The sequence below is a fragment of the Verticillium alfalfae genome, genomic scaffold (assembly GCF_000150825.1).
Source record: "Verticillium alfalfae VaMs.102 supercont1.10 genomic scaffold, whole genome shotgun sequence".
Lineage (NCBI taxonomy): Eukaryota > Fungi > Ascomycota > Sordariomycetes > Glomerellales > Plectosphaerellaceae > Verticillium > Verticillium alfalfae.
In genome coordinates, this window is record NW_003315029.1 from 940,979 (window position 1) to 960,306 (window position 19,328).

General features: G+C 58.6%; 9 protein-coding genes across 9 annotated transcripts in view; 6 read left to right on the forward strand and 3 right to left on the reverse strand.

Annotated features, from left to right (window-relative positions):
- Positions 1–322: 322 nt before the first annotated feature.
- Positions 323–969, forward strand: VDBG_07733 (defective in cullin neddylation protein; the record flags this gene model as incomplete). Its single annotated transcript, XM_003002228.1, has 2 exons — positions 323–474; positions 534–969. The coding sequence occupies 2 exons, from the start codon at positions 323–325 to the stop codon at positions 967–969; spliced, it is 588 nt and encodes a 195-aa protein (XP_003002274.1).
- A 476-nt stretch (positions 970–1,445) lies between these two features.
- VDBG_07734 (conserved hypothetical protein) lies at positions 1,446–1,919 on the reverse strand (the record flags this gene model as incomplete). The annotated part of the gene is made up of 1 exon (XM_003002229.1): positions 1,446–1,919. The coding sequence occupies one exon, from the start codon at positions 1,917–1,919 to the stop codon at positions 1,446–1,448; it is 474 nt and encodes a 157-aa protein (XP_003002275.1).
- Positions 1,920–2,609: 690 nt separating this feature from the next.
- Positions 2,610–3,947, reverse strand: VDBG_07735 (conserved hypothetical protein; the record flags this gene model as incomplete). Its single annotated transcript, XM_003002230.1, has 3 exons — positions 2,610–3,609; positions 3,675–3,782; positions 3,925–3,947. 3 exons carry the CDS (start codon positions 3,945–3,947, stop codon positions 2,610–2,612), a joined length of 1,131 nt encoding a protein of 376 aa, XP_003002276.1.
- A 503-nt stretch (positions 3,948–4,450) lies between these two features.
- On the forward strand, positions 4,451–4,960 carry VDBG_07736 (DNA repair protein RAD5; the record flags this gene model as incomplete). The annotated part of the gene is made up of 1 exon (XM_003002231.1): positions 4,451–4,960. One exon carries the CDS (start codon positions 4,451–4,453, stop codon positions 4,958–4,960), a length of 510 nt encoding a protein of 169 aa, XP_003002277.1.
- A 300-nt stretch (positions 4,961–5,260) lies between these two features.
- VDBG_07737 (DNA repair protein RAD5) lies at positions 5,261–9,332 on the forward strand (the record flags this gene model as incomplete). Its single annotated transcript, XM_003002232.1, has 5 exons — positions 5,261–6,447; positions 6,496–7,581; positions 7,634–7,720; positions 8,190–9,213; positions 9,324–9,332. 5 exons carry the CDS (start codon positions 5,261–5,263, stop codon positions 9,330–9,332), a joined length of 3,393 nt encoding a protein of 1,130 aa, XP_003002278.1.
- Positions 9,333–10,628: 1,296 nt separating this feature from the next.
- VDBG_07738 (fungal specific transcription factor domain-containing protein) lies at positions 10,629–13,178 on the forward strand (the record flags this gene model as incomplete). Its single annotated transcript, XM_003002233.1, has 6 exons — positions 10,629–10,755; positions 10,860–10,991; positions 11,123–11,359; positions 11,523–11,940; positions 11,998–12,405; positions 12,512–13,178. 6 exons carry the CDS (start codon positions 10,629–10,631, stop codon positions 13,176–13,178), a joined length of 1,989 nt encoding a protein of 662 aa, XP_003002279.1.
- A 52-nt stretch (positions 13,179–13,230) lies between these two features.
- VDBG_07739 (fumarylacetoacetate hydrolase domain-containing protein) lies at positions 13,231–14,220 on the reverse strand (the record flags this gene model as incomplete). The annotated part of the gene is made up of 4 exons (XM_003002234.1): positions 13,231–13,528; positions 13,569–13,708; positions 13,770–13,906; positions 13,956–14,220. 4 exons carry the CDS (start codon positions 14,218–14,220, stop codon positions 13,231–13,233), a joined length of 840 nt encoding a protein of 279 aa, XP_003002280.1.
- Positions 14,221–14,677: 457 nt separating this feature from the next.
- VDBG_07740 (gentisate 1,2-dioxygenase) lies at positions 14,678–15,828 on the forward strand (the record flags this gene model as incomplete). The annotated part of the gene is made up of 3 exons (XM_003002235.1): positions 14,678–14,950; positions 15,052–15,323; positions 15,423–15,828. The coding sequence occupies 3 exons, from the start codon at positions 14,678–14,680 to the stop codon at positions 15,826–15,828; spliced, it is 951 nt and encodes a 316-aa protein (XP_003002281.1).
- Positions 15,829–16,270: 442 nt separating this feature from the next.
- The window catches only part of VDBG_07741 (predicted protein), a gene marked incomplete at both ends in the record, with an annotated part of 3,568 nt that continues 510 nt past the window's right edge, over positions 16,271–19,328 (forward strand). Inside the window, 6 exons of the mRNA XM_003002236.1 lie at positions 16,271–16,707; positions 16,764–16,869; positions 17,042–17,332; positions 17,389–17,791; positions 18,155–18,440; positions 18,786–19,268. Of these exons, the coding sequence (XP_003002282.1) occupies positions 16,271–16,707; positions 16,764–16,869; positions 17,042–17,332; positions 17,389–17,791; positions 18,155–18,440; positions 18,786–19,268 (2,006 nt within the window). The remainder of the gene's footprint in view (positions 16,708–16,763; positions 16,870–17,041; positions 17,333–17,388; positions 17,792–18,154; positions 18,441–18,785; positions 19,269–19,328) is intronic.

The window sequence follows — 19,328 nt, forward strand, 5'->3', positions numbered from 1 at the left end:
CTTGGCCCTCCCCCCTCCCCCTCCCCTCCTTCTCCTTTTCCCGCCCCTCACTGGATGGAAGACCGCCCAGCCTGGCCGGCGCCACACGCGCGAGTGCTCGAATGGCGTCCTGCGGAATTGCTTCATCGGGCCATGGACTGACCCGTTTCTCAGATTCTTTGGTGGAAGCAATGGAGGCAGTGGCGCGGGGACGCCCTCACCCCTCGAAGGCGACCTAAACAAGCTTTTCGACTCGCTGCGAGGTACGGCGGCCATGATGCGCGTCTGAGCAAGAGCAGCCACTAACTGCTGCGCCTTAGGGTCGTCCGACAACAAGGATCACATGGGCATCGACTCGACGACGAGCTACCTCACCGAGACGCTGGGCGTCAACCCTGAGAATGCCGAGCTGCTCGTCGTCATGGAGATTGTCCAGGCCCCGGCGGTGGGCGAGATAACGCGTAAAGGCTTTGTCGACGGCTGGAAATCCACGGGGTAAGGCGGAGCCTCAGCCAGTCGCCGATCGATCGTTGTCCGCTGACAGTCCCCACCAGAGTGCAAGCGACGAACAAGGACCATGCCAAGCACATCAAGTCGCTCGTCAAGAAGCTATCCACAGACCAGGCCCTCTTCAAGAAGGTCTACCGCCACACGTTCATCGCCGCCAAGGAACAGGACCAAAAAGCCATCAGCCTCGAGTACGCCCAGATCTACTGGGAGACGCTCTTTGCGCCGCCGGGCTGGCAGTGGGCATCACAGAACCACAACTGGCTCGAGCTGTGGAACTCGTTCCTCGCCGCCAAGTGGACGCGCTCCGTCAACAAGGACATGTGGAACATGACGCTCGAGTTTGCCTACAAGTCCCTGGAGGATGAGACGCTGTCCTTCTGGAGCGAGGACGGCGCGTGGCCGAGCGTCCTTGACGAGTTTGTCGCGTGGTGCCGCGAAGAGAAGGGAATCAGGCCGGAGACGATGGACACGGATGCGTAGGGTGGGTCGCGCAGGCCGGTCGAGAATTCGGTATGCATGTCTGCCAGTGGCCGCGCACGTACGCCAGCTGGCGAGCGGCGGAGGAAGGCTAGAAGCGAGGAGGAACGGTGAGGCGTAACGCCCGTCGGGGCTGTTCACGATGAAGGGATGCGTTGAAGATGATTACCGGCGGAGCATGTAGTATGCAGCGTTTCAGGGCTCGCTCCAGCGAATGTCTTCAGCACAGGCAGAGAGCACACAGAGCATCAGTACATAGCAAGACACACACGATCAAAGCGCGGGACGCACTGCGAAATTGGCTCATGAATGTGTCCCTCTGTTGTACACCTGCCGGCCAGGGTGGCCTCGTATCCTACAGCCCTCCTCATCCTGGGTATTTTGATCTCGGGACTGGGTGATTGCGTCGCCTCCATATCGTGTCGAGTGCCCTGTTTCCTCGTCCGCCTCATGCCGCTTCTGCCTCCCGCCGCCTCCCCCTACTCGTCGCGGACGTCCCACTTGATGGCGCCAAACCGGGCCATGCTGCTGAGCTTGCCGTCGCCGACCTTGACGTGGGCGCTGCGGATGACGCGCGGGTCGAGGCTGATGGTCGAGCGCATGGTCTGGTGGGCGCGGGCCGAGGCGTCGTAGCGCATGACAAAGTAGTGGCCCTCCTTGTGCTTCATCTGGGCGCGCGTGATGGGCCGCGGCAGCGCGAAGACGCCCCAGTTGGCGAGGCCGCGGACGACGCCGCCGCTGCGGAGGATCGTCTGGCCGGCTGTCAGGGCGATCCTGGCGCTTGTTAGCATGTCTGCTCTGATGGTACACCTGCTCCTGCTGCACGCCCTGCTCCTCGCCGTACGTTCTTCTGATGGCATGTGAAAGGAGGCAGTAGCAGAAGCAGTAGCAGCAGCAGCAGCAGCAGCAGCAGCATAAGCTCGAGGGCAATGGGAGGAACTGCGTCGGGTCATCGCGTCATGGGATCAGGGGCGTACTCTTTCACTTCGGCGAGATGGCCGGGCCGGACCTGGCGACTATTAGCTTTTTCGATATCTGACTGGCTATATGCCAATGACGGTCCAGCAGCGCACGTACAATTCCTATGAGTTCGTAGAGCATGGTGGCGGCGACATTGATGCTTGGTGATGGTCGAGGGTCCAGAGGTGAGGTTCCAGCGGCGACGCCTAAATTTTGGTAGAGTCGGCGTTTCGGGTGGGGCCACGGTGCGATGACGATTCTAGACGGACAACGGCACAGTGCACGAGGCCCCTGGCCTTTTCTGGGAGAGCTTCGAACAGCAGCATCACCAACTGAATCACGATCAGCGTGATTGTCGTAGAATTACATGGTTCGGCCTCATTGCGGCTGTGTGCTAGTTTTACATCCATGTACACGCAGGTGCTGCATTCTGCCGATGCCAGCATTTTCGCCTGCCAACGTCGACTTTCCCTGCCGGTATCCCTACCAACATGGACATCTCCGCACCATAGGCCAAGCAGTGCAGTGATGCTGACGCCCGTGATGCTCCTCTCTGCATCGCCTGCTGCGTGCTGCGTGCTGCGTGCTGCGTTCGTGACGCTACTATTCGCATCGCCTGCTACGCCGCTGGTCATCAGTCACGTGTCCCTCGTCTCGCGCCTCGATGCCTCCTCGGCTGCTCATCAGCTGATCCTCCCTATATCTGCTGCTTCATCCCCGCCCGCCAGATGCTCCACGGCAGCTTCCAGCTCGCGCGCACGGCAAACGGGTTGAAGTTCGCCTTCTCCAGGTTCGTCAGGTACGCCTGCGGCGGGACGGCCTCCATGAGCACGCTGAAGCTCTGCCGAATGTCGCGCACGGCGTCGCTCTCGCCGGCCGCGTAGACGTGCCCCTCCTCGCCCTCGTGCTCGAACGCGTGCCCGGCCTCCTTGCCGAGCCGGAGGTTCTTGAGCATCTCCCGCGCCGTGATGAGGTGGTCGTTGGCCCGCGTCGCCACGGCGAAGACGGCGTCCTGGAACCCCGCCGCCTCGGGCCCCCGCCGGAACACGTCCTCCTCGCGCACGCCGGCCTCGGCGAGCACGTCCAGCGGCAGCAGCAGACCGGGGTCGCGCCCGCGCCCAAACCTGCGCCGCGCTGCCGTCGGGTGGCGGTCTACGACCGGATGCGGCGCCGCGAGCAACGGGAACGCCGCGCAGCACGGCCACGATGCCGGCCGCCTTGCCAATGTGGCTCGCGAGGTGGTCGGCGTGCACCGACTGCACCGGCAGCGCCGCGAGCGTCGCGTACATGAGCGTCGCGTACGTGTTCTCGGCGTACTCTTCGAGGCTCGCGAGCGTCGCAAAGGGTCGGTTGTCCATGTGCCGCTCGCGCGTGCGGATGACGCGCTGGATCCAGAACTTCATCTGCGTCGCCGCCGCGCGGGCGCTGCCGCTGCCGTTGCTGCGGGACTGCAGCGATGTGATGGCTTCGTGGAGGAGCACGCATGTCGGCTCGGCCGGTGGGTTGCCGGCAAAGGTCTTGTCGATGGACTCGCGCCAGAACTGCATGCGCATGGCGCCGATGGTCGGGTTGGTGACCACCTCGGGCAGCCGGACGAGCTCGAGGTTCAAGGTGCGAAGAGCGAGGTACGCATCGCGGACGTGCGGTGGGAGGGTTCGTTGTATCAGGTGGGCGTCATAATCGCTGTGTCTGAGAGCGTGTTCGTCAGCCTTGGATGAAGTATAGGCGAGGCAGACCTGTCATCCTACTGGAGCTGCCGCTGGCAGTACTTTCGTGCCTTGTCGACGTCGGCGGCTGTGACGATGCCGCGGGTCCCTGATCGAACCTGAATAGGCCGGAGCCTCCTCAGGCCATGGCTGAGAAGTTGTGGGCGATTCATCAGGAGACGGGTCTCGTTGCGTGATCCATCGCTCGAGGAATAGACGAAAGAGTTAGACCCTGGGGCAGCCGCGTCTCGACTCGAAAAATCGGGAATGACGTCGCAGGGACGCTGCTTACCTAATCATCATGATGCTGACCATTGTCGAGCTGCCACAGGCGGGAACTGCACTGCAAAATGCCAGTCGAGAGCGAGAAAGAGCTAAAGTGGAATTTGGTCCAGGAGCATCGTCACGTGCTCACCCGACGCGATCATCAGTCGCGCTTTGGGGTCATTCGCGTCTCCCATTCCCCCCCCCCACGAACTTGCGTGCCCCAGCTGACCACACCCGACATCCAGCGCAGCATGGATCACGAGCCCCCAACGAAGCGGCGGCGCTTCTTTGCGGATCCCGAAGACGATACAGGCAGTCACCTCTCAAGCCCGGTGCTGCCCACGCCTCCCACCCATCAGAAGACTCGATTCTTTCAGAGCCCGCCCAACGCTGGGTCATCGCAGATCAAGAGCGAAGAGGCTCCGGCATTCCCTTCCTCGCCGATACCCGCTCGTGGGCCCCTCGTGGAGCAGTCCATCCAAGATGCATCAAATCGGTCTGCCCCTCTCGAGTCCAATCGGGAGGAGCCTGCCGTCTCTTTTGACCAGGACATGTTCGAGAGCTTCGTCGGCGCCAAGGTGGCGAAGGAGACGATGAGCATCATTCGTGAGAACTGCGGCGATAACCTCGAAAGAGCCGTCAACATGTACTTTGACGGCACCTGGAAGGATTTCAAGAAAAAGAACCCCTCCATCAACGCTTTTGTTCGACCACCACCCGCCGTCATGTCGTCAACGCCCGGGCCAACGCCCAAAGACTCGCCAAAGCCCGTCATCCGCCGCTCCATGCCCGAATCACGCTATGTGGGCGCCTTCGGCGTCGAGGGCTGGGCCACGAGGAGCGGTACAAACCTGCTGAAGCACGGCGACGTGGTCAAGATTGAGCGGAAGAAGATGCAGCTGCCGAAAGCCCCTCGCTCCGCCAAAGGCGCCGCCGCCGTGCACAAGCTCAGCGCCGCGGCCGTCGCCAAGCGAGATGACACCATTGTGCGGTCACCACGAGCAGCGGCACCGAGATTGAAAGGTTCGCCAAGAACACGGAAAGCTGGTGGCCCCCCCTGATCGACCAGCGCGCGTGAAAGTTTGAGGGCCCCGCCGTCTACCCCCGGAACACGCTGCGAACCAACGATACCATCTTCACCCAGCTGCGGTGCTCGCTTCTCGCCACTGCCTTCACAGCAGGGCGTTTCAGCTGGAGGACAACAACAGGTCGCGGCCTTCTTCAACAGGGGGAGTCGATGGAGGAAAGGACTTCGCATGCGCAGTTGCTTGGTGCGCTCTTCCAAGAGTGACCTCGATCCTATACAGTCCAATGCCGCATCTTCGAAGCAGAAACGACAGGAACTATTGCAGGCTGCGGAAATGGAGGAAAAGAAAGAGAAGGAGACGGCAAAGGCCACGGCTGCGGCAACCGCAAAGGACCAGGGCTCGTCGCCACAGTCCGACGAAGAGGAGGGCGAAGAGCTTGAGCAGGACCAGCTCGACACCCTGTACAAGAAGGCCCAATCCTTTGATTTCAACACACCAGAAGCGGAGCCTGCGGACACGTTTGCCATGAGCCTTCGCCCCTACCAGAAACAAGCGCTGCACTGGATGATATCCAAGGAAAAGGACCTCAAGAGCAACCGCGAGCCAAGCATGCACCCTCTGTGGGAAGAATATGCGTGGCCAACCAAAGACTTTGACGACAAGGATCTGCCCCAGGTCGAGGGACAGCCCAACTTTTACGTCAACCCTTACTCGGGCGATCTTTCGCTTGACTTTCCCACACAGGAGCAGCATTGCCTGGGCGGCATCCTCGCCGATGAGATGGGTCTCGGCAAGACGATTCAGATGCTGTCGTTGGTCCATACGCACCGCTCCGAGATTTCTCTCAAGGCCAAGGCTCCTAAGACAAACCTCGAGTCGATGATTGATCTGCCGCGTCTGACGTCGAGCGCAAACAACGTGCTGCAGGCTCCGTGCACTACGCTGGTCGTGGCTCCCATGTCGCTGCTGGCACAGTGGCAGAGCGAGGCCGAGAAGGCGTCCAAGGAGGGATCTCTGAAGACTCTCATGTACTACGGGGCCGACAAGGCAAACAGCAACCTGCAGGCTCTGTGTTGCGAAGACGGCGCTGCCTCAGCGCCCGATGTCGTCATCACCAGCTACGGTGTCATCTTGTCAGAATTCACCCAGCTTGCGAACAAGAAAGGCGACAGGGCGTATCACAATGGCATTTTCTCTCTCAACTTCTTCCGCGTGATTCTGGACGAGGGTCACAACATCAAGAACCGCCAGTCCAAGACGGCCAAGGCCTGCTATGAAATTGCGGCCGAGCATCGATGGGTGTTGACCGGCACGCCCATCGTCAACAGGCTGGAGGACCTGTTCAGTCTCGTGCGTTTCCTACGCGTGGAGCCATGGAACAACTTCTCCTTCTGGCGCACCTTTATCACGGTTCCCTTCGAGTCGAAGAACTTCATGCGGGCGCTCGACGTTGTTCAGACTGTTTTAGAGCCACTGGTGTTGCGACGGACAAAGGACATGAAGACGCCGAACGGCGATCCGTACGTGCTCAAATGACCAAACTCGGCCGACTTTGCTAACCATGTCAGGCTTGTGCCCCTACCGCCGAAGAAGGTCGAAATCGTCGGTGTCAAGCTCGGCGAGGCGGAGCGCGGCATTTACGACTACATTTTCCTGCGCGCCAAGCAGGCCTTTTCAAAGAACATGGAGGCAGGCACCGTCATGAAGTCGTTCACCAGCATCTTTGCCCAGATCCTGCGGCTGAGGCAGAGCTGCTGCCACCCGATTCTTGTCCGCAACAAGGATGTCGTCGCAGACGAGGAAGAGGCTGGCGCGGCGGCGGATCTGGCGGCGGGCCTTGCTGATGACATGGATCTCAATGTCCTCATCGAGCACTTCTCTGCCGACACGTCAGAAACGGAGACGAATCCCAATGCCTTCGGTGCACACGTCCTCGGCCAGATTCGCGATGAAGAAGCGAGCGAGTGCCCGATCTGTTCGGAGGAGCCCATGATTGAGCAGACGGTGACCGGGGGCTGTTGGCACTCGGCCTGCAAGAAGTGTCTGTTGGACTATATGAAGCACCAGACAGACCGCCACAAGGTCCCGACGTGCCCGAATTGCCGAGCCGAGATCAACTACCGCGACCTCTTCGAAGTGGTGCGTGACGACAGCGACCTCGACATGTTCCAGAAGCCCCGGATCAGCCTGCAGCGCGTGGGCAAGAACAGCTCGTCCGCCAAGGTGGTCGCGTTGATCAGCGCCCTCCGTGAACTGAGGCGCGAGCATCCGCGCATGAAATCGGTCGTGTTCAGCCAGTTCACCTCGTTTCTGACTCTGATCGAACCGGCGCTGGCTAAGTCGAACATTAAATTCCTACGGCTCGACGGCACCATGGCGCAAAAGGCCCGCGCGGCCGTGTTGAACGAATTTCAGGAAGCCAACCAGTTTACCATTTTGCTTCTGAGTCTTCGCGCTGGCGGTGTCGGGCTCAACCTGACGACCGCCAAGCGCGTGTACATGATGGATCCGTGGTGGAGTTTTGCCATTGAGGCGCAGGCCATTGACCGCGTGCATCGCATGGGTCAAGAGGACGAAGTCAAGGTGTATCGCTTTATTGTCGAGCAAAGTGTCGAGGAGAGGATGCTCAAGGTGCAGGAGCGGAAGAAGTTTTTGTACGTCGTCCGCCTTTTTGCTTGCGTTGATTGTAGCTGACTACCTCACCAGGGCAACGTCTCTCGGCATGATGAGCGACGAAGAGAAGAAGCACCAGCGGATCGAGGACATCAAGGCCCTCCTCGACTACGAAGTCACGTCGCATTAATCACACTCACGAGCAGATGACGGTTCGGTTTCCAAACCTCGGTGCGAGGTCTGTTGCATTTTTTTTTTATTTTGGTCCAGGGAAGAAAAGCGTGCCCTAGAGATCATAGGGCCAACGCGCACGGCATGTACAGCATCAAGAGAGGCGTTACGGTACTTTGGGAGGGCCCGCGGCACGCGGCAACATATTGGTAGATAGCAGGCCACGAGCCAACATGTGCATTTGGGCGCCCGAGTCACTCTGGCCGGTCTGGAGTCCTCCTCCAGCGCATGCGTGACCATCACCTGACCCCTGGCACATGTTGAGTGTCTCGCCCATGAGCGATTGCAGTGAACACCCGTCTGTGAATAACAGCAACGCACGACCGCGTTCAACAAGTTGGCAACAACCCGTTCTTTCCTTCTCTACCTACCTATCCTAAGACGTCGCCAGATTTTTTAATTCTTATTTCTATTTCAGCTCGTCGCCGAAATGCGCCCCTCGCAACAGGGCACCTGACAAAGAAGAAACACCACCCTGGACCGCCGGTATCGAGAAAAGCTCCATCGGCGCGCACGACCAAGACATGGACACGATCCTCCCACTGCTCAAGACGATAGCCCGCAGCCGCCCAAAGTCGACCAAGACGCCCGAGCGGCGTCCGTCCCGCGACAAGTCTCGCGGTGACAAGCAGCAGCAGCAGCAGCAGCAGCACAACGGCGAGCTCGAGGTCCTCCTCTTCCTGCTCGCGCACAAGGGCATGGAGTACGCGGCCAAGCGGTACCTGGCCTCGGAGCACGGGACCAAGAGGCGCGAGGAGGGTCAGCCGGCTGTTGACGGCGACGCGCTCGAACGGCTGGGGCGGGTTATCCTGGCCAAGATCATGGGCGCGAAGGACGAGGGGCGGACGGCGGGAGGGGGGGCGCGGCGCAGACATCGCGATGACGGGAACGACAGGGACGGGAACGGCAAGGAAAGGAACCACAAGGACGGGAACGACAAACATGGGAACGGCAAGCATGGGAACGACATGAACGGGAACGGCAAGCACAGGCATGACAAGCACAGGCACGACACGGGGCAGCGACGGCACCGGGATGCATCGTCCGAGTCGCGGTCTCGTCACCGACGGCAGTACGGCGGACACCGGGGCCGAGACGACGACGGTGGCAAGCACGAGATGCATCGACGGGGGCAGCACGAGGGCGACGCGCATCGACGGCAGAGGCGACACGGGCCGGCGCTCGAGATGGAGGAGCTGCGCGTGAGGCTGGAGGACATGTCGGAGGCGCTCATCGGGATGAATGAGAGGCCTGCCGGGCAGCCGGGCCATGAGGAGTGCGCGTACTACGACCTCTTCGTCGCGGCGTCGACGCCGCTGCAGGATGCTATTGGGGGTGTTCTGGGCCAGATGAGGGAGGTCGAGGGGAGGAAGGGCCGCGGCCGGCGGAGGCACGGCGGCGAGCACAAGGAGAGGCGGAAGAAGGAGGTGCCGGAGCCTGAGGTCAGTCGAGGGCGAACGAGGAGGAGACAGAAGCATGGGCGATAGACTGGGAGAGCTCGGTGACCTCGCATCTAGAAATATACTGACTATACGATTCTGTGGTTTAAAAGGTCGAATGAGGGAAATGTCTAGTCCCCGAGAAGAAGAAGGGAAACTGGTGCCTGCAAAGCCTGGCTAGGAGGTCTTTTCCCAAGGTCATATGCTTCTTCTTCCGGAAAGTCGGCCCAGCCTTTTATTTTATTTACTTCTTACTATTGTAAGCCCTTGATCGCTGCAGCACACTCACAATTAACTTGGCTTTGGGGCAAGCCATTCTGACTCTTCATACAACACCATCATGCTAGCACCATACACAGGGTTTGCGTCTGCGGCACCACCCAGCGAATGACAACTACGCATGGGATAGTCAGTCTCCTGTTTTTGCGAGTTCTGCAAAGAGGGCACTTGACGCACAAAATATACAGCAAGCCGTCTCTACTCCTCCTACTAGGTCATGTCAAACACGGCCCGGTTCTTGACGTTGAGTGTCCAGATCACAATCGGAGAAGCAGCCGTCAATGGAAATATCCTATCTGAAACCACAAGCGCCGACTCCCAGAAGGCTTTTTTTTATCAGACCTGGCTTTCCACTTGGAAAACCGGCGAGTCGGCGAAAGGCACACCTCTTTGCTAACATCGCTGCTTGTTGACGGGTAAAAAGCGAGCAGCAGCTGGCCGGGCCGATGGAAAAAACTGAGGTGCAAAGCCTTGACGACAAGGAACCACAGCAAAAGTGTCAAGGAGTCTTATGCAACGAGTGAAGGGATCAACTGTTGGTCTCTTGGGGGTCTCTAGGAAGATAGAATAATCGATGCCCTTCTCCAAATCCTGGTCCGTTGACCTTTCTTATAACTATTCCCTCACTGCGCTTGGTCCTCTCTTCTTGATTCCTACGATCAAACAACAGGCGATCCCCTGTCGGTCTCATACCTCCCTCAGGTCCTGACAAAAAGCATCGTCGAAATGACCATTATGAAGGGCTGTCATACTGGGCTTTTCTTGAATGGATACGACGTTGGATTCCCTAGCCGAGCGAGATGCCAAAGTGAGATGCCAAAGTGGAAAGTGCATGCTACACGGGCCGGAGAATGACTAAGCAAAGACCTAAAACATACAAGGCAGGAGCATCCGACAACCGGCAATTCTGATTGGTTCGGAGGGTAAATAGTCGCCATGGCCCGAAGCCTCGGAACACAGGCAACACAGGCACTTCATCTCCTCAACACGACCCATCTTGATCCCCTCTTCGGACCACCATGATACGCTTCCCACACACTCATCGTTCGAACCTCCGAGATCTGCAAAAGGGAATCCCCTCTCTCTTCACTGCGGAGCCCAATCCCTACCCCCGAGAGTGAGACCCCGGTCTACACGCGATGAACCCTCCTCGGAAGGCGGGCCCCGTCTCCCCTAGTCGCGAACCTCGACCCAAACGCCTGAAGATTGACGTGGCCTGCGAGACCTGTCGTGCCAAGAAAGTCAAGTGTGATGGCGTGCGGCCCTGTGAGTGGTCTTGATACTCTTTATCTCATCACGAGGCACCTACACCGGGTACACCTTCTTTTCGTCGAGCAGAAACATGATTGACTGACTCTGACTGTTGGTAGCTTGCGGCTATTGCTCCAGGAAGCTCAGCCTTCGTGACAACTGCCGATACAGCAACGATGCGAACTCTGAGGCGGACCCGAAAAAGGGTACCCCCAGACGCGACAGCCACCTCCTGCAGCCGCCGTCAAGCGGTCCGCACCGTCCAGCCAAAGCCCCGAATGGCAGGGCCTCGGGGACACTTTACCTCCCCCCCATCCACCGTTGTTAACGCCCAGGCACCACCCCCGATGAGCCACCCTCGCAGGACACCCACTCGCGACAGGATCGACCACCCCCGGGAGTCGAGCCGGAGCGGACCCCAGGGAGGCTAGACCCCGTCCGCGTCCCGGCCCCGCCGCCATCACCACTAGCCCCTCTGTCATTGACTCGATGACGGCCGTCGTTGACGAGGGCACCAGCACCCGCGAATTCTTCGGCAGCAGTAGCGCCGGCTCCTTCACCGCACAGATCAAAAGGGCGATCGACGCCCGCCTGGGCAAGGCCAACGCGGGGCCCTCTCGTCAAGCCGCGCCGTCTCGCTCTTCCCTCTCCATGATGTCGACCCACTCGGCCGAACACCCCGCCTCGGACGTGTCCTATGTGTTGCCGCCTCGCCGGCAGGCCGACCACCTCATGGATCTCTACTGGTTCTACGTCGACCCCCTCTACCCGTTCCTCAACAGACAGCGCTGGAACCAGACGTACAATGCCATCTTTTGCCGGTGGCGCCATTGACGCCGATGAGCGCATATTCATGGCCTCGCTCAACGTCATCTTTGCCCTCTCCACACAGCTCCTCGAGGCCTCGACGCCGGAACAGAGGGAAGAGCAGAGCTCCGTTTACTTCCAGCGAGCCCAGGCCCTCCTGCCGATGAACCCCTGGGATGCGGGGTCCATCGACCTTGTCCAGTGTTTACTCCTCACGAGCCAGTACCTGCAGAGCACTGATCACCCGCACCAGACCTGGATGGTCGTCGGATCGGCCATCCGGACGGCACAGGGTCTCGGCCTGCATCTGCCCGAGACGTCTGGCGATCGGACGGAGCTGGAGGAGCGAGAGCTCCTGCGGCGCATTTGGTATGGCTGCGTGCTGATGGACCGGTAAGTTGCTGTATTGGGGGCCTTTTTTCCCGCGCCCTGTTACTGACATCTCGAAAGCATGGTCTCTGTGACCCACGGCCGGCCTGCCATGATCTCTGGTCATCTAGCCACAACTGTGCCTCTGCCCATGTCCTCTGCATCGTCTGCCAATGGAACAGAGGCTGCTTTGAGTGGTGGGGCAGTACATGCCGCCTTCTTCGTGAAGTCGGTCCAGCTCTACGAGATTATTCATCGCACCATCATTGCCTTCTACGGAGGGACTGTCGGATGCTCCAAAAGCAAAGAGTCCCAGGGCTCAGACTCTGGGAGCTCCGATGGTGACGACGACGACTTCGACAGGGTCGTTCAGCTGGACAGGTCACTGAGCAAGTGGGAGCAGTGTCTGCCAGTGCACCTGAGATGGACTTCGCTGGAGCACACGGCCGACGAGGTCTCGCGGCGGCAAACTGTCATTCTGCGCATGCGGTATGTCTGCACCTGCACCTGCACCTGCACCTGCTTTGACTTGACAGAATGACTTGACAGAATGACTTGACAGAATGACTTGACAGAATGTTCTGACAATCTCTAGCTTCTTGCATGCTCGAATCCTCCTCCTTCGACCTGTCTTGTCACGCTTCTGTCTCGCCCCGCCGACGCCTGCCATCACATTCGGCCTCACCGATAGCCTGCAAGCACGCGTCGTCGAACAAGGCGCTCTCTTTTGCGTGTCGACTGCCCAGAACATGATTGCCGTGCTGCTGGAGCATCAGACCTCGGACAACACCATCGGCTTGCTGCCCGCCTGGTGGTACCGGGTCTACTACGTGTACTCGGCTGCGACGGTGCTGATTGCCGCCAAGCTACGACCTGAGATCTTCCCCGCCGTCGAAATCGGGCGCTCCTGGAGTCAGGCCATGGCGGTGCTCAAGTCGCACGAGCGTTTCGGTCAGTCAGCGCGAAGATGTGTTGCTGCTCTACACATTCTGTCATCCAAAATGCTCGAGGCAGCACCGGGTGCTGCAAACTCGAGCCTGGGCAGCCGGGGGCGGAGTCTGGCGGAAGGCGAGACGGGCGTGCATCCCGATTTCGACGCTTCTACCCAGCCCATCCCCCACATTCAGCAGCAACTGGTCGATGAGTTCGCACCGCCGTTAGCAGATCTCGGCGAGCTCGATCTAACCGAATTCAATTTCGACGTGAATGATCTTTCATGGCTCAACGACATGCACGCCACATGGGAGTTTCTCAACGAGTGATCCAAGGGAACAAAGGCAAAGGAAAAATCAATGAACGCTTCATGAATGCATTTTACTCAAATACCATCTTATTCTTGACGCTGCCGAGGCCGCTAATGGTCACCTCGACGACGTCGCCGTCATTCAGGTACTTGGGCTCCTTCATGCCCATGGCCACGCCCGATGGCGTGCCCGTCAGCACGACGGTGCCGGCCTCGAGCGTCGTGCCCTGGCTGAGAAACTCGACAATGGCCTCGACGCCGAACAGCAGGTCGTCGGTGCCCTCGTTCTGGCGCTCCTCGCCGTTGACGAGCGTGCGCAGGCGCAGGGACGAGGCGTCGCCGACGACGGACGGCGACACGAGCATGGGGCTCAGCGGCGCAAATTTTGTCAAAGCCCTTGCTGAAGCACCACTGTGGAACGCCGCCGGCCTTTTTGGGGTCGCGCTGCCAGGCGCGCGCCGACACGTCGTTGCAGGCAAGGTAGCCAGCAATGTGTGAGAGGGCGTCCTTCTTGGCGATGTTCTTGCCTGACTTGCCGATGACGAAGGCCTTTTGGGGTCAGACTTTTTGGCGAAGGAAAATAGTAATGGTATCAGTGGATTAGACTTACAAGCTCGCCCTCGTAGTCAACAGTACCATCCTGAGCGACCTTCGGAATGGGCACGTCCTCGTTGTGCCCTGCCACGCACGTGGCGGGCTTGATGAAGAGAGAGGGAAAGGGGGGTGGTGTGCGGCCGCCCTCCTTGACTAAATGCATGTGAGATGATGTTCGGTTGAGTTATGATGCAAGTCTTACTGTGCTTGATGTAGTTGAGGCCGATGCAGCGGATGATGGGCACGTCTGAGGGGCGCAGAATGTCGCGGACTTCCTTGACGTGCACCTTTTCGCCCCTCGTGAGGCCAGAAACCGGACTTCTGCCCTTGTACTCTACCGCCCAGAGGTCATTGGAGGCGGCGCGGGCCACAAAGTCCTTCTCGTCAGTGACTTGGGGTTCACCAAAAGTCTCTGTGCCGTTATCGTCGACGAAACGGATGAGACGGGACCAAGGCGCGTCAGACATGATGTGAGAATGGGCTGAGAATGACTTGATCAGGGTTCATGCGTCACTATGTCACCTCTTAGATCAATACAAGAGTGATTACCATGAACTTTCATGTACGACAAGGTGAACGTAGTTGAAGTAAAGATGGTGGTGTTTTCCATGTGTCGCTTCGTAAGCCAATCATAGGCTGTTCCGTTCGGAAGCACGGAGACACCGGACTCGGAACGAAGGGCAGGCCGAGAGTACCGGAAACCGCCCCCCCGAGCTGACTCCGCCGAGAGCCGTTACACTTCTTCAGGGGGAACTCCTGAATCGAGCGTCCCGGATGTCACAAGGGCATTGACTCGCTCCGGCAGTTGAGATGGGCGTATGGCTCGCTTTTGTCTTCATATAGCCTCACTTCATCCTTTTGCATCTTACATTTCCGTTGCCAAAGGCCCTTCGCCCCCAAAGCAGCAACAGTAGTATCATCGCCATGGGATCATACATCAGCGCAGAGGCGCCCGCTCAGGCGGCTGCCGATGGCGAGACGAAGGAGATGCAGGAATTCCTCAGCGTGCTGCCGTCGCATCATCTCGAGCCGCTGTGGTCGCAGATGAACGTCATGGTGCCGCCGAGCCCGAACCCCACGGCCAAAGCGCACATGTGGAAGTACGCCGAGGCGCTGCCGCAGCTACAAAAAGCCGGCGCGCTCGTGCCGGAGAGAAGGCCGAGAGAGGGTGCTGATGCTGGGTCAACCCGAGCATGCGTGCGTCAAGCAGAAAAAGCCCATCTGGAAGAAAAGGAAGCCGTACTGACGAGGGCGCAGAATCCCCCTACACGACAGACACCATCTACGGCGGCCTGCAGCTCGTCAACCCGGGCGAGACGGCGCCGGCGCACCGCCACCTCGCGTTCGCGTGCCGCTTCATCATTGACGGCGAGGGCTTCACGGCTGTCGAGGGCAAGAAGATGCCCCTCGTCCGCGGCGACGTGGTCACGACGCCCATCTGGCACTGGCACGACCATGGCAACGAGAGCAGGGAGCCTGTGATCTGGCTCGACATGCTGAACTTGCCGCTGTTTCGCTTCGCGCCTGTCCACTTTGCCGAGGGCTACGCCGACCCGCGGTACCCCAGCACGTGAGTTTTCCTTTTTGCGATTTCATTTTCTGAGGTTTCGTTCATGAAGCGAAGACAAGGGTCTACATTGAACGACATGAAAGAATGCTGACGGGCCAGACCCTGCGACCCCTGCGAATGGCGCCACCCCTGGGCGCCCGTGGAAGAGGCCCTCAACGCCGCCGCCGGCCCCCACGCCGTGCACCACTACCGCAACGCCGACGGCAGGCCCCTGTCCACGACCCTCGGCGTGCAGGCCGAGCGCCTGGCGCCCGGTGCGGAGGTCGAGTCCCGCGACAGCTGCTCGTACATCTACCACTGCTACGAGGGCACGGGGCGCACGGAGGTCGAGACGCCGGCGGGCGAGAAGAGCGTGTTCCGGTGGACGGCGCGCGACACGTTTGCCGTCCCGGCGTGGTCATCGGTGAGGCACGTCAACGAGTCGCGGGACGAGAGGGCGTACCTCGTCGCGTGCCACGACGGTCCGTTTTTGGACATTTTGGGGCTGAGGAGGCCGAGCAGCTGATTTTCCCGCCCCCTTTCGTCGGGCAGAGAGAGGAGAAGGGTGGCATTCGAGAGTCCAACTGAGCATTAGCGTGCGTCTGAATACATGTGCATTTTTCTACTTTGCCTGCACCAACGACTGGTGCTGCTTCACCCGGGCCGCATCCGGAGCAGGGCTGTGTCCGCGGGTGTGCCCGTTGGTTCTCAAGGCGTGGCGAGAGTGTGTGTTACATGTAATCTGTCATGCAGGCGTGGACCTGTCGCTTGGTCGATCCCCAGGCAGCCTCGTTGGCCGGGTCCTGTGGGTGGCTTGAGATGGCAACCCCTCATTTGGACGAGCGTTTTCCTGTCCCGGCAGACTTATTCTAGGATTTCTACGTCCAGCGTTACTTTATGACGCCCCCAAGGCTATCGTGCGACGAACAAAGACCACCTACAGCCAACGCAACGGCAGCAACGCCAACATGGCCGAGATCGTTGGCCTCGTCGCCAGCAGCTTCGCCCTTGCCGAAGTCGTCGGCAAGATTGGAGGCGGCGTGCTCAAGCTGAAGCGCATGTGGGACGAGGTCAAGGATGTGCCTGAGTCGATCCAGGATCTGTTCAAGCGCCTCGATCTTATTCTGCCCATGGTCGCGCGTATCGCTCGAGATATCGAGACGGGTGCAACTGTGTTCGACGACATGGAAGCTGTCGAGTCGTGCATCCTGTCTTGCCAGCAGGTTATTTCGGACGAGGCGACCATGATGAACGATCTGATTGTACAAATTGATGCGACGAAACGGATGAAACGAGCGAGGGACATGGTTCGCGTGGCTCTGAAGCGGGATGTATTGGAACGACATGAGAAGAAACTCGAGGGTATGATTCAAATCTTAATGCTCGCACATTCCGAGTATTCCAGGTTCGTTGGCTGTCCCGACCTGCGCCGTTGGGTGCAAGTTGCTGATGTTCGTTCAGGGCCTGCACCAAGGCTATTCCGACGGTCATTGTCCAGCACCTGTCAGCTTCAGGATATGTAGCAAAACAAAGGCCCGGAGACATGAACGAAGTTGAAGAGAAGAGTGTGAGACTTGATCCATCGAGGAAACAGACAGACCTGAGCACCTATCGAGGCATGTCCTCTCCAATTTCAACGCTCGAGCTGCCGAGGGAAAGGCAGTCTTTCTTTGGGAGCTTTACAAGCGCAAGCCACACGTCTCAAATTGTGCATGGATCTTCTGAGTACAACATCACAGGTATACAACTTGATGAGCCCACTTGACCCTTTCCCTTGTCTGTTCAACTTAGGCTCACATGGAACAGAACGCGGGTTCCGCTTACAGCCCCCTTGGTGGTTAACACATCAAGCTTGGGAGCTGCGAGTACTCTCTGGGTGGCAGTGGCATTTCAGAGCTTACAATTTTGTGCCGGATGACTCGCCTGTAATTTCATCTGTCCTGAATGGTGACATGAACACTCTTCTTCAACTCTTCGAGGAAGGGAGAGCGTCCCCATTCGATGTATGCGTAAGGGGCTCGCTTATGCAGGTAAGCTTCTGTATGCGACCTGACATAGCCTGCAGAACTAAAATACAAAATATCAGGAGGCTTTGCGAACGGGACGACTCAGCATCGTTCAAATCCTTGTTCAACTCGGAGTCTGCATAAGCCATCATGAGCTCTACAGCGCTGTATATGGCTTGATCGTCATGGGGTACCCATCTCATTCTCCCTCCACCATAGATAAGGCGCGGCGCATGCAAATTTTCCAAGAATTTGTCGATTTCATCACTACGCAAGGTTTCTGGGAGCTTCAATTCAAAACACTGTCTTTCATGATGTTAGAATCCATCGCCATGAATAACGGCAAAGCCTTCTTGGAAGTTTTGTTACCCAAGGTCTCACCCAATCACTACAACAAGCCCTTCAGGCATCGCTTGCGGTCCTTGAGACACGTCCCTTGCGACATGAAAGAGGAAACCTTTGCCTTCCTTCTCTGGCCCGATGGTGTGTCGTGTCCCGCGGACATTAACGAATCTCGATCTCAGGGCTGCCCCTTCATACACCTCGCTTCCCGCATCTCACTTATGCAAGAATTTGAAAAAGACTTGTTAAAAGCGAGGAATTATCTTTTTGAAGGCTCCGAATGGAAAAATGGTTTTGACGCAGCGACGAGCATGAGATCATGGCGAACATGGACCAAATCAAAACTCAGAGCAACAGCTAAAAGTGCATGGAAAAGGCGAAGGAGCGAGATCATTAGACTGACTGCGGACTGGCACCTGCGGCATGGTGGCTCTATGCTATCGATCCATGAAGGCAGCACCTTGGCCCAGAAATTGTTCAGGTCCTTGCTCATGACAATTTTAGACGGGTGTAGGCAACTTATCATTCAAAATTCGAGTGGTACGGTCTACAGGCTTAGAGATGGGAGTTACCACCATTGGGCGTCGGTACCAACGGTGAGGTTGATGACTCTCACGCTTCAGTCTTGGCTGGAAGATCTTGACGAAAGCGGCATCAATCTGACGTCCTACGGCCGCGAGGAGCTGGAAATCATCAAGTCCACTACCAGCGATCGAGAATACCAATATGGTCCACTTTGTCTTCGACGCCTGGAACCCGACGATTGCATGCCTAGAGTCCCGAAAGCAACGTACGTCACAGACAGCTTCCGTTTTCCAAGGCTTGAAACCTTCACATACGGGCCGAGTCCCAGTGACTGGAGCTTCACCTGGGACTGGGGCACGGAGGAATTCGCAGGCGAATTTTGGGCGGTGATCGAAACCCCTGTAATCTCCATCCCCGGAGCTTGGGTCCAGGAACAGCGCTACGACTATCACGGTTTATTGGAGAACATCTTTGAACGATTCCTCCCCGAAAGGGAAGAGGATGCTTCACATGTCAGACACCCCCGATTATATCCTCATCTTCTCGCTCATCACTTTTCCGTTCCACCTTCTTCTGCGCAGCCTTGCTAACACCACAAAGGAAGTCACAGAATTGTAGACAGCAACTCCCATCCACCTCTTCCTCATCGTCAACCTCGCACTCGCTTCCAACGAATTCCCCCGACCACGACATCATCTCCGGCTCCTCAAGCACGCCGCCCATCATATCTGGATCATAACATCCCGCCGGGTCAAAGCACCCCTCCAAGCCAGGCGCCATCGCCACCTCGGGCGGTACCAGAACCTCCTCGCCCACCGGCACAGGCACAATCGGCACAAACACCGCCCTCTGCCTTTGCCCTCGCCCGCGCCGCGCATGCTGATGGCCATGCCTCTTTGCGCGCGCCCTTGGCATGTTCCCCGGCCGGCGGCACGGCGCGGGCGAGAGCGCAGGCGTCTGGCGAGAACAAGAAGTGTGCTTGGCGCCGTGGTGCTTGTGGCCCCGAGGATGATGTTTGTGGTGGTGATGGTGGTGGCGGTGGTGGTGGTGACCTTTCCGAGCACGTCGGTGGCCTTTTCCTGCCTTGGCCCTGGTGGGCGTCTTGGGCGAGAAGACGCATTCGTATCTTGCTTATTCTAGGTTCTAGTTTTGA